Source organism: Vigna angularis, chromosome 3 (assembly GCF_016808095.1).
Source record: "Vigna angularis cultivar LongXiaoDou No.4 chromosome 3, ASM1680809v1, whole genome shotgun sequence".
NCBI classification, from domain to species: Eukaryota; Viridiplantae; Streptophyta; class Magnoliopsida; order Fabales; family Fabaceae; genus Vigna; species Vigna angularis.
This window is the reverse complement of record NC_068972.1, coordinates 23,278,167-23,290,517: the sequence shown is the minus strand read 5'-3', so window position 1 is coordinate 23,290,517 and position 12,351 is coordinate 23,278,167. Positions and strand designations below refer to the sequence as shown.

At 26.5% G+C, this 12,351-nt stretch overlaps 1 protein-coding gene across 1 annotated transcript; it reads left to right on the top strand.

The window, feature by feature from the left end:
• The first annotated feature begins 7,968 nt into the window (after positions 1-7,968).
• Positions 7,969-8,588, top strand: LOC108325512 (glutaredoxin-C11). The gene has a single exon (XM_017558592.2). It carries the CDS (start codon positions 8,059-8,061, stop codon positions 8,365-8,367), a length of 309 nt encoding a protein of 102 aa, XP_017414081.1. The 5' UTR covers positions 7,969-8,058; the 3' UTR covers positions 8,368-8,588.
• The last annotated feature ends 3,763 nt before the right edge of the window (positions 8,589-12,351 follow it).

Sequence of the window (12,351 nt, the reverse complement as noted above, 5' to 3'; positions counted from 1 at the left end):
TTTAATAATATAATTCAGTGTAATACATTTTATCCACTCCTACTAAAAATACTACTAGTTGATGACACATGAGTATTTGTATGTTAAGTTTCTTATATATTTAACTTAATACATTAACCAATGAGGTTTGGTCCATATATACAAATATATTGATAGTTGACTATCATGTTATCACAAAGTTGATGATGATTATGGAGATTTCGTAAGATCTTTTAACAGTTATGTAATATTTGCATGTGTTACAATTGATATTTCAAACATGAATTTAATCATCAGTTATACTAATTTAATCAAATCAGTACATTAGTTTAAGGTTACATTTATTTTTAATCATTAAACTTTAATCTAAAATTAGAATTCGTCTTGATCTTAAATTATGATATAGTTTGATTTTTAAACTTTAAAAATAAATAAATATAATATTTTTAATCTAACTGTATTAAATTTTTTTGACATATCATGTTTTAGATTGATATTTGAGTTGTTTTTTATACTTTTAAATTTAAATTTTAGTCTAAAATATATGTAAAAAAATTAACGTTGTTTGATTAAGAAAATTATATTAATTTGTTTTTAAAATTTGTGATCAAAATATATCAAATTAAAATAAAAATAAATTTTAATTTTACATTTAAGTTGAGAAACTAAAAAAATATATTAGACACTTAGTTTAATGGATGTGTTGAGTATGAAAAATAAAGTAAATGTCAAATAGAGGTGCAGAACGAATATGCATCACATGAATGTCTCTTTATAATTTTTCTAAAATTTTCATCGATGATTTGTATTATGTGTCTACGCTAAGCAAATACTTATCATATTTCTACATTGATTTTTTTTTTTTTAAATCAGGACAAAATGTAGGTGTATATCTTTAATATTTTCAAGTATGATTAATGGTTTTATTTTTTTGTAACTTATTAATTATAGGAACTATTGTTCGATGTAAAAATTAGCTTGAATTTTATAGTATGTGTTTGGATAATAACTTTTTCAGGATTTATTTTATTTTCATAAAACAATTTAAAGGATTTACGATACTTTTGATAGGAAATTTAAAGAAGACGACGAGAGTAATTACTTAAAATTAGATTCTTTTTAAAAATATAAAAATTTAATTTTTATACCTTTTCTATATGAATTCTATCTCTCCTTTTTTTAAAGTTTGTCTCCGATAATAATATTTTTTACTCAACCTAAGTTAGAAGTTGCTGATTAGGTTGAGTTTGTCTCCGATCATAACTTTTATTTTACCAACAATGATTTGAACTTATACTGAAAAAGTATTTCATTTAGGTTTTGTTTTAATAGATTGTTTTAAGTGAACATAAAAAAAAATTATTTAATAATCAGAATATATCCTAACAATTTTAGTTAAACAAAAATTCATTTTAAACTCTTAAACATCGAATACAAATCCAAAACACCTCACATGCATCAAACCTTTTAAAAAATAAAAAATAAATAAATTTATTATGTTCAAGATTTTGATCAAATAAAATTATAAACATATTTGTCCTGGATCTATTAATAGTCTTTTATTATCAAACACATGAAATAAAGACTCAAAATTAAAAAGAAAGCAGATAATATTCTAGAAAAATTTCTTGGAAGATATTAGTTTTTTTATAAAATGAAATTTAATCAATCTCAAATCTACTTATAATTGAATCTTTTACTGATAAAACCACTACTACTGTTACACTATTTTCTAGTTGGGACCTCGTACTTACTGTACTCGTATTTTTAATTGAAAATAATATATATATATATATATATATATATATATATATATATATATATATATATATATATATATATATATATAAGTTCTGGAAAAAACGGATGTGTTAATTATTTTAAATAGAAAAATTAAACAATTATATTTAGGAGAGTAATTATACATTTACATATTTGTAAGAAAATTAAATTTTAATCAGATAAGAAAAACATTAAAAATTGTTAAAAGAAAAGTTCCTCTATATAATGATATAGATAAACGGGAGTATAAATCTTTTTCTATAGAAAGTATTTTAGTTTTAAAGTAGTGGAGTGAATTTTTTCTAAAATAGTTATGTAAAACAACTAAGATTCTTTATATTTTTAAACAGTTTAGACATTTTTAATTTTATTTAATTCAATTTAGTTCATATTAATGATTTTGGACATCCTTAGAGACAACTTTTTTACTCTATTTTCAAAGGTTCCTTCAAAAATGAAGAAAGCGAGCAGCGTACTACTGTCGTCGGGTTGTTCTCGGTGCATCTCATTCGTTATTAATTTACGTGTGAAATATATTTATTTTGAGTACAAAATAAATTATATTTAGAGAAGTAGGGTTTATTTTGTGTTCATTTAAAGTTTTCTAGAGTATATATTTTTAAATTATATATTTATATTAATATTATAATTTTCATACCAAGTCAAGTTAAAAAATATAGACTCGATTAAAGCTTTTAAATGTAACTCAAACCCAAACGAGGCTATATGATTTAGTTTGACATTTGAAAATTGATTCTCATTCTTAGAAGTGAAAAAAGGCACGTTATGCAAGTCTATTGTATTATACCTTCTAATAATGTTGAAAATTTAAAATTCAATTAAACTCATCTATAAATCCAACAATTTCTTCAATACTTTTTTTAACATTATAATCCACTATTTTTTAAAAATTAACTTTAAACCTAAACTACACTATATAAATTGACAGTGAATTATATATTATAAATTTATCTTATAAATTTTTTAATATTATTTATTTATTATGGCTCATGGTTAAACTTATATTGTATTATATATGGTTAGAGATTTATTGTTCCTTTCAAGCAAGGTTAATAGTTTTAGTGTATTTGAAGTTTGAGCATAACAGGGTTTCACAAATCGAATACCGGGTATCGGTGTTTCCTATGGTCTTTTTATTGTAAAATACTTACAAAATTAATAAAATCACGAACACAGATTTTTTGAGATGTATAGATTTATTATCTTTAAGGACTTATCCACAATGTGTTGTACAAGTCTCCCAAGATACCACACGAACTTCCTAAAAATTTATGAGCATATCAAAACTAGTAAGGAACTCTAAAAAGAGTAAAGTAATAAACCCAAGATCTTATAAAAAAGAAAAATGAGTAGGAAGAAAATAATAGAGTGAGAAAATGGGAGAAAAGTGTGTTTTGGAGAATGCACAACACTTATTTATAGAGTATGTGAACTAGCCCAATTCACAGGAAGAATCCCGCACAATCTGTTAGTTAAAACAGTTTTAACAAAGAAAAAAGAATGTTAGAGCAAACTCGTGCCTTGACTTGGGGAAGAATGAATCTTGTGATTTTGAATGAAACCGTCACTTACCTAACCTTGAGGTTTTGACCAAATGAAAAAGCAATGTTAATAAAGCAACGTTCATCACTACTTTATCTAGTAGAATTTTTTAATATAAGTATTAGATTTTTGCAAAAATCCCCCATATATTGCCAAAGATGAAAAAGAAAGATAAAAAGAAAAGAATTAACTTGGGTTTCATAAGATGTAATACATAAGAGTTGATATAGTAAGATATATGAATTAGTTCTAGATCGAGAAAATTAACACATAATATAGTTGATATAACAAGATATATGAACCAAGTACACTTTACATGTGTTAGAGGTTTATCAATCACAATACACCCCATAATTCTTCCTATTATCGATGTGATGCGCTTATTAGGCCATGCGTGTGCCTAATATTCATGAGTGCTTTAGAGATCATGCCAAGATCTCATGCAAGCGATCCCACTCGACACTCATATAGGCTATTTTATGAAGTGTATGTTGTAAATCATAAACCACCCGTAAGGGATATGAAGATTATTAAAACCTTTGTTTAAACTAAAATTCTTTCACCAATATAGAATTTTAATTACAAAGTTTAACATCTCAATAATGTAGTCTTTAACATTTTCACACACACCATAAGAATAAACATATTTGATTTAAAATCAATTAGTGTTATCAGAACTAAGAAGTGACTTGTTTTTACCCATATGAACCTTATTCATAAGATCTCCAATTACAAAAGTTGGGTTATCATAACTTGTTTGTTTGCAAGTGACTTAAGTCTCATTCCTCTCGATGTTTCTAATATCATATTTATTCACAAGGGTTTTAGTCAATGGATTTTCTATATTCCGTTCTAACTTCACATAATCAATGGAAATAGTTTCACTCTTTAGCAGTTGCTTAACTAAATTGTGTTTTAATTGTATATGCTTGTTCTTTCCATTGTAATTTTTGTATTTAGCTATAGTTATTGTTGATTGGAAATCATAGTGTATTGGCACTAATGGAGTTGGTTTAATTCCTAGTGGAATGTTTACTAAGAAGTTTTTAAACCATTCAACCTCATTATCAGTCATCTCAAGAGTAAGAAACTCATATTCCATTGTTGATTTTGCAATAATTGTTTGTCTAGTTGATCTTCATGTAATCGCACAACTCCTATGTGTGAATACATAACCACTGATGAATTTTGCCTCATCGAATCAGAGATCCAGTTAGCATCATTGTGCCTTTCTAGTACAATGAGAAATTTACTATATTCAGTGACATAATCCATTAAACATCTTAAGTATCTCACAAGCCATGCAAATGTATCCCAATGTTCTTGATTTTTTCAATGAGTGTACCTACTCAGTCTACCTACTGCATAAACAATATCAAGTCTAGAAAAACTCATCAAATGTAGTATTAGGTTTTGTAATATAAGTATTAGGTTTTTACAACACTTCTAAGGATGTAACATGGATGAACTAGCCAAATGTTGGAGCTCACTCAACAGGTAATTGGGCCACTAGGCTTCAGGGTTGATAGACCCATATAAGTTGTGACCCATCCGAATGAACTGATGGTCAATGAAATAAATACTATAAATAGCACATTAATAGTAATTTATTCTTCATTTTTTTACATTAATTGAGATTTGACTTAAGAGTTCTGACCAGGTGTGCTGATTTGAGTATTAGAGAGTTTTTTATATAGACCCCATTTCTAGTGATAAAAACAGGAGGTTTGGAGGACGAATACCAAATAATACGAAGGAATCATAAAGAAAATATCTTTGTAAGTGTGTTCGGTCATGTAAGAACATATATATGATTGAATATTATTACAAATATACTCTTATATGAAGTTTGATTAGATGAAAATTATGACAAGTGATAAAAATATATTTAAAATTTTAATTTATGAATTTTCAAATATCATAGCTTATTTTAGTGTTACGTTAATCTAACAAATATGAAGTTAAACTAAATGTCCAGTATAATATTTTTCCCACAGAGGAAATCAATTTGACTCAAAATAATAGTGGCTGAAAAAGTAGACATAGCTATAATGTTACCTTTATTTTAGTGAAATAGAATAGAGATTCCATAACTTGACAGAATGTTGATTCTTACGTTGTAAGAATGATCACTCATTCTCTTGACCTAACCAAACATGCATGGAGATGGATCATTTCATCTTTACCATATTCTCAAATTATACTTTCCACCAAATTCTTACTGTACATTCAAGGATGTTGATATTTATTTTATTCCTTTTCATAAATAACACTGTTAATTAATGTCTGTCTTTCGGGTAAAAAGCTTCTTTAATATATCAATTTACTCAAAATTTAAAAAATAAAATAATGAAGAATAAAATTTAATTTTGAATAAAAAGTAAACCCTAACACCTAATCTTATTTTAATTCATTTAATACTTTATTTCTATAAGATATTTTACATTATATTCTTTACCAGTGGTCACTATGGCATTTATTAAAAGTGTCGTAATTATATTCTCAAGGAATCTCAATGTTAGACTTTCAGAAAAACTTTTTTCAGTACTACTTGAAACTATTTGGACTCACAAAATTGACGTCTTAATCATCATTTAATGAATCTTCTTTACACGTTTAAAATTTTGTAGGCATTATTTTTCTTTTTTTATCTATTTTATTTTATGTTATTGCACTTATATTCCTGTTTTCTGTTTTATTAAATCACTCATAATATCTTTTTATTTTTTTTTTAACAATTTTTACCTTTCAAGTTGCAATAAAATTTCATTAATCACCAACGAATATGCAAAAAAAAAAAAAGGAACGAATCATATAAAATTTGTGGGTACTATTTTTTTAAGACAAAACTTACACACTAAGAAAAATTCCTAAATAATTACCAATTAATTTTAGTAATCATTATTTAAAAATTATAATTATATAATTCAATTATTTTTTGTCATTAAAATTAATAATTATTTAAATATTTTCTCATAGTGTTATTTGCAATGAAATAATTATTTCGAATATGTTAGTTTCAAATGTAACAATTGACTATCATAAAAAAAATATTATTTTTTCAAAATGCTAATTAACTAACTAGTTTCGTAAATTAACTATTTTTTAAATGAGTTTGGTATAGTACTTTATGCTTTTTTATTTTTTTAATAAATTTTTATATAATAACATACTGATTGATGAATTTTGAAAAGTTAGTACAATTGAAATTTCAAAATTCATAATAATATTTAATATAATCTTATTTAAAAAAATAGCACGTAACATAACTTTATTTAAAAAAAAAGTTTTTAATATTTCTAATGAGTTTTTATATTTAACAAAAACTATCCTTTTAGTTCCTTAATAAATATCCTAAGGATAATTATATAGGTCCAAACTATCACAACGATGACCTCAAATAAATTGTATATAACATATTGAAAATTTAGAATTTGAATTTGTTTAATGACATTATTTTATAGTAATTGTGATCTCGAAAGAATCAAATAGCTTTTGGCACAAGAAATAATTATGTATAAATCGGTTAGATTCCTGTAAGAATAAAACTTTATGTGAAAATATTTAATCCTGTGATTAATCTAGGCATTTAATGTTTAGATAAAAGGCTTACCAGAAAAAAAAAGTAGCGCCTATGTCTGCAAACATAAATTGATATATGTAAACGACGAGAGATTGAGGGTCAATGTTTAGTTAAAGATCCAAGTATGGAAACAAAGAAGAGATTTTTGCAAAGTAAATAAGGTGATTGGTTGGAGCAGCCAAGGAAGGAATTTATACTGGGAAGTTGAGATCATTCACGACATCACAGAGTATTAGCAGGAAGCAGTGTTATTTTCATGACATCTCAGCACTGTGTCAAAGAGAAGTACTGAGGGATCTCTTCCATACCCTAAGGGCCATATGCACACAGAATTGTCGGAGCTGGCCACTGTTTTCGTATTCTATGAATCTGATGCGGGGACCAAAGTGGAAACGCAATATTGGATAAACTCTTATCTCCACATCACCCTCCCAATATATATTCACAACCAAACACAACATCTTACTTAATTATTAACACATTATAATATATATATATATATATATATATATATATATAACCATAGTAGACCAGAAGATTCGGTTAAATATGTAATAAACTATCAGAAAAAATATGGGCAGGGTGGTGATGATACGACACTTGTAACTCCATGGGGGCCTTTGACTTGTGGCATTAACACAATGTTAATTGTAATTGGATATAGAAGGGATTCCACTCTTTCGGCTGATTGTGTTGACAACGCAACATTGTTTTGTGCCATCTGCCTCAGAGAAGTTTGCATAAATTAACATTAGAAGATGCTGTGAACCAGGGCCGAAAGAGTTTTTCAGTCAAATAAATTATATACACATTGTTCTTATTCCTGCACTGATTGCTCGTACGGGAACCCCGACTGATTTGAATTATCACTTGCATGCACAGTGTGATGCTAAATGCAACTTGCTCCATGTCAGAGTCCCCATCGATCAAATGATCAGGGAGCATTTCTCTTATCCAAACAAATATCCGAAGGAACTTTCTTCCTTTTCCTTTCCGCTATAATAATAATCTCTTTATTTATGTAATGAACCACTCCACTATCATAACCACCCACTATAAATAACACACCGTGTAATCACAAACACCACCAGGGAAAACAATTACCCTTTGTGTTATAACACCGAGAGGAATTACATAGTTCAAGTAGAAAAATGGATAGAGTAAGAGACTTGGCGTCAAAGAAGGCAGCAGTTATATTCACCAAGAGTTCATGTTACATGTGCCACAGCATCACGCAACTCTTCTATGAGCTCGGAGCAAGCCCTGCGGTGCATGAGCTCGACAAGGATGCTTATGGGAGGGAAATGGAGTGGGCTTTGAGGAGCATGGGGTGTAACCCTTCGGTGCCTGCAGTCTTCATTGGTGGCAAATTTGTAGGCTCATCCAAGGATGTCATATCCCTCCATGTTGATGGTTCCCTCAAACAAATGCTTATGGCTGCCAAGGCCATATGGTTTTAGTCTCAACTCTCCAATAAAACTCACAAGCTCCGTAAGACATATCAAGGACCTTTTATACAATGTTTTATGTCAGGGACACCCCTTCTTTTTCCTGAGTGTCCTCTTTTAGCTAGTATCAAAGAGGAAGTCTGTAAAAAAACATATAGTCTTGCTTTTTACTGTTCTATAAAAGGTTGGCTAGCTTACCACATAGCTATTGCCTACCATCTTATCATACTTCATCCTAACTGCTCCTTACAATTTCTAAGCTTTATCTTTATTACCACAAGTCGTAGAAGAAAGACATGTTTCAATTACATATATTCCATCGATCAAACCAACGTAGAACACGTAACCGAATGATATTTGAAGGTTGATTGCCAAAACAACACTTTGTATTTAGGTGGCAGTTCTGCTTTTGTTTCATACTGTCAAGCCTTGTTGTTTCAACGTATTGTATATTTGTTCATATCATTTAATTTGCTTTGTATAATTACACCCTAATGACTGGTCTCTTGATTTGATATTCAGTTTTAAATTAAAGCTGGGTTCCCGCTTTACACATTTTAATTTTAGTGTTGTTATTTTAATTATTTAAGTTTTACTATTGAATAATCAAAAGACTTGTTACTTTTTAATTCAAACGTTTCGGTGGAGGGGAGAAGCTGAAGGAGATGCAAGGGGACAAGAGAGAGGAGGCGACATTGACATTGTTGGGGAACTGGTAGCAATAAAAAGTGTTATAAGGACATTGCTTGCAAATGTTGATGGTGATTCTAATATCATCATATTGGGAAGACACTATTTATAACGATAATAATAAGGTTGAGAACGTTGTACAAAAAAAAAGTCTTTTTGTTTTTTTGTTCTTTTAAATAATATTAAATTGGTCACTTTTATTATAGATACAACGTGTATAATTCCTACGTATTAGTACTTTAACTATGATCCCTTACATTTGTATACAATGAAAAGACGTAAGGGATCCCTCAATATTTAACTGCGTATACAATGAAAGATTTAACTACGTATTATGTATACAATGAAAAGACGATCCCTCGATATCTTCCCTTTTCCTTTACAATATAAGTAATGTATATACCATGAAGTGTCTAAAATCTTAGAACCTCTTTCTCGAGTTGTTGGTTGCTCTAGCAATGACAAGATTATTTTGTCTCCATAGTAGCACAAAAACACCCAATTGTTAGCGTTGTTCATGTAGGAACTTGAGAATTTGTTGCTCTTAGATAATTAGTCAATAACTATACAAAAATACGGTTAAGTAAATTTTAAATCTAATTTAATATTACAAAATTAGTTTGTAAGATAACATAAAGATATCGTTAAAAAATAAATTTTAAATCTAATTTAATTCATAAAATTGATTTGTAAGAAAAAAATTATATTTATTTATATATTATTAAATCGTTTTTACTTTTTTAATTGATGTGAGATTTCTAACCAATACATCTGAATTCATATGACTGGTAAAACTGAAATGAATGATGCATTTGGAACTTGGATTCTGAGATTGGGAGAGAGAAAAAAAAAAACCTTGAACCCTATATTCAAAAACCGGGGTAAAAGAGGCCCATATAAGGCCAGAACACGTTACAGGATACATCAAATGTACTTAATATTATGTTAACTTTACGTCCATACTGAAAATATACTGTTAACATTGTTTCTAAGATAAAGTAACTAAAATGAAGAATCAAACTGATATTTTTAATGATTTAAACTGGTAATAATTCCAACTTAATAATTGAACTAGAGAAAATAATTCAGAGAGAGCAATCATAAGTAACAGTGATGATTATAAAATATAAAAGGTGCGGAAATAATTATTAACCAGTAGATTGTGTTGAATAGTGTTAGTAACAATAATAGTTATGGCATTGTATGCCTTTAAAAGATAAAAAAAATTGAACTTGTTCTGTTTTTAAGCTAAAATTATTTATTTTGTATAAAATTTAAGGCCAAAGTTTTTCTTAAGATTAATTAAAAAGTTGTTATTATAATATAATTAAATGATTACTGTTAATTAATTTTTCTTACTATATCAACAGAAAAATCATTTTTTAATATAAACTGAAAAATACCATTAAATCGAAAGTTACTTTTAATATTTTGTATTTGTTTTTATTTTTACATTTCACCGAGTGAATATTTTATTTTTAAAAGTCATACTTCTTTCTTCAAAGAAATATTTTTTTATTTGTTTTATTTTATGGATATTTCTGTTTCAACTCCAATGTAACAATACATTGCTTATCACTGGAAACATATAACAGGGAAAAAAAAACCCTAAGACAACAGTGTTTCAGCCCGTGTAAACTACGACAAAACTTTATTGAAGATACAAAGGTATTTTATATACAAAAGCAAAGATGTAACTGTCAAAAACAGGAAAAACAGAAACATCTAACAAAAGCTTAATTTTGGTTTGACAAAGTAACAATTTCTTACTGAAAGTTAAAGTCAGACCTTCTTAAAAAAATCTAATACCAACTATGTTCTATTTTATTGTTTCAAAAAAAAAATACATATCTACATGTACGAGGCTTGGTTTTTTATATAATATGTTAATAATAGGTTTAAACTGAACTATGATCAGTTTAGATATGTTTTAATACTTGATAAATATAGATAAAATTTATTTTATTTTTAAGATTCTTAATTTTAATTTTAATTTTATTTTACAAGTCATAGATTTTAAATATTACTTCACAATATTGTGACATACATCATATTACAATGATCATTTTAAAGTTATATGCGGCATTATATATGTCTAAATGCACGTCCTTTATTAAAATATAAAAAAATATTAATTTATAAAAACAAAAAATTGACGAAAACAAACTCAAGGGACTAACGATCAAAATTAATTAAATTTTCTAACACAAAAAAATGTTATCCCGTAAATTAAATAGGTCCCACATTGGGAAAATATCCTAACAAATTATATATATATATATATATATATATATATATATATATATATATATATATATATAATAAAATATTAACTTAGCTTTTAAATAATAGTGTTTATTAAAATGTAATTTTATTAAGTTGATTACTCTGATTTTAACACATAAGTTAATTTTTTTTAGAATATAAAAATTATAAAAATAAATTTGAATTTAAGTTTATATAATTTAAAATATATACATTGATTAAGTTAATGTTTGTAACAAGAAGAATAAAGTTGGCTTAGCTAAGTCAACACTAACCTTTTAATAAAATAAATAATTTTATTAGTGTTATCTTAACTTAAACCACGTATTCTTAAATATTAATAAAATTGATTTAGCCAACTCTAAATTAATATTAACTATTTTTATTTTTTATCAGTAAAAATATTTGTTTTAATTTAAATCACAGTACTTAAAATAAATATTCAAAATAAATAAGATTAATGTTAATTTAGTTGTCTTGTTTATTTATGGACATACAGTTGATTTAGTATAACAAATATTGACATATTTGGTTTTTAGTACAACAAGAAAATGAAACTTACAATTTTACTACAAAATCTTTAATTTTGTTAATCTTTGTTTTGAACTTCGTAATGATGAATGTTGTTGAACACATGCTTTATTTTTAATATGTTTAGTAAAAGAAAGATTAACCTTAACATGCAATTATCCTTGAAAGGAGCCTTTTATTTTTCTTTTATAAATTTAAAACCTTTGGTGGTTTATTCAATGTGAAATGCATATTAACATTAAAAGTAACCATCACTTAAGACCATGCACGTGCTTAGTTAAACGCTAAGCAAGTTAAAAGGAAAACTAGTATAATTAAAGTTGTTATACTAAGATTTTTTTTTTCTTATTCTAAGAAAAATAAAATATGTTAATAGGTACTAAATTGACTATTTTATTTATTTATATTAGTATTGTTGATGTTAATATAAAATATTTTTAATATTTATTTGAATTAGTGTGAGATAAACTGACGTTAATTTATTAATTTATATGATATGAATTTGATCAT

Bases quoted from the DNA above. Each gene is read 5' to 3' on its own strand.
- LOC108325512 (XM_017558592.2), top strand. From the start codon at position 8,059: ATGGATAGAGTAAGAGACTTGGCGTCAAAGAAGGCAGCAGTTATATTC.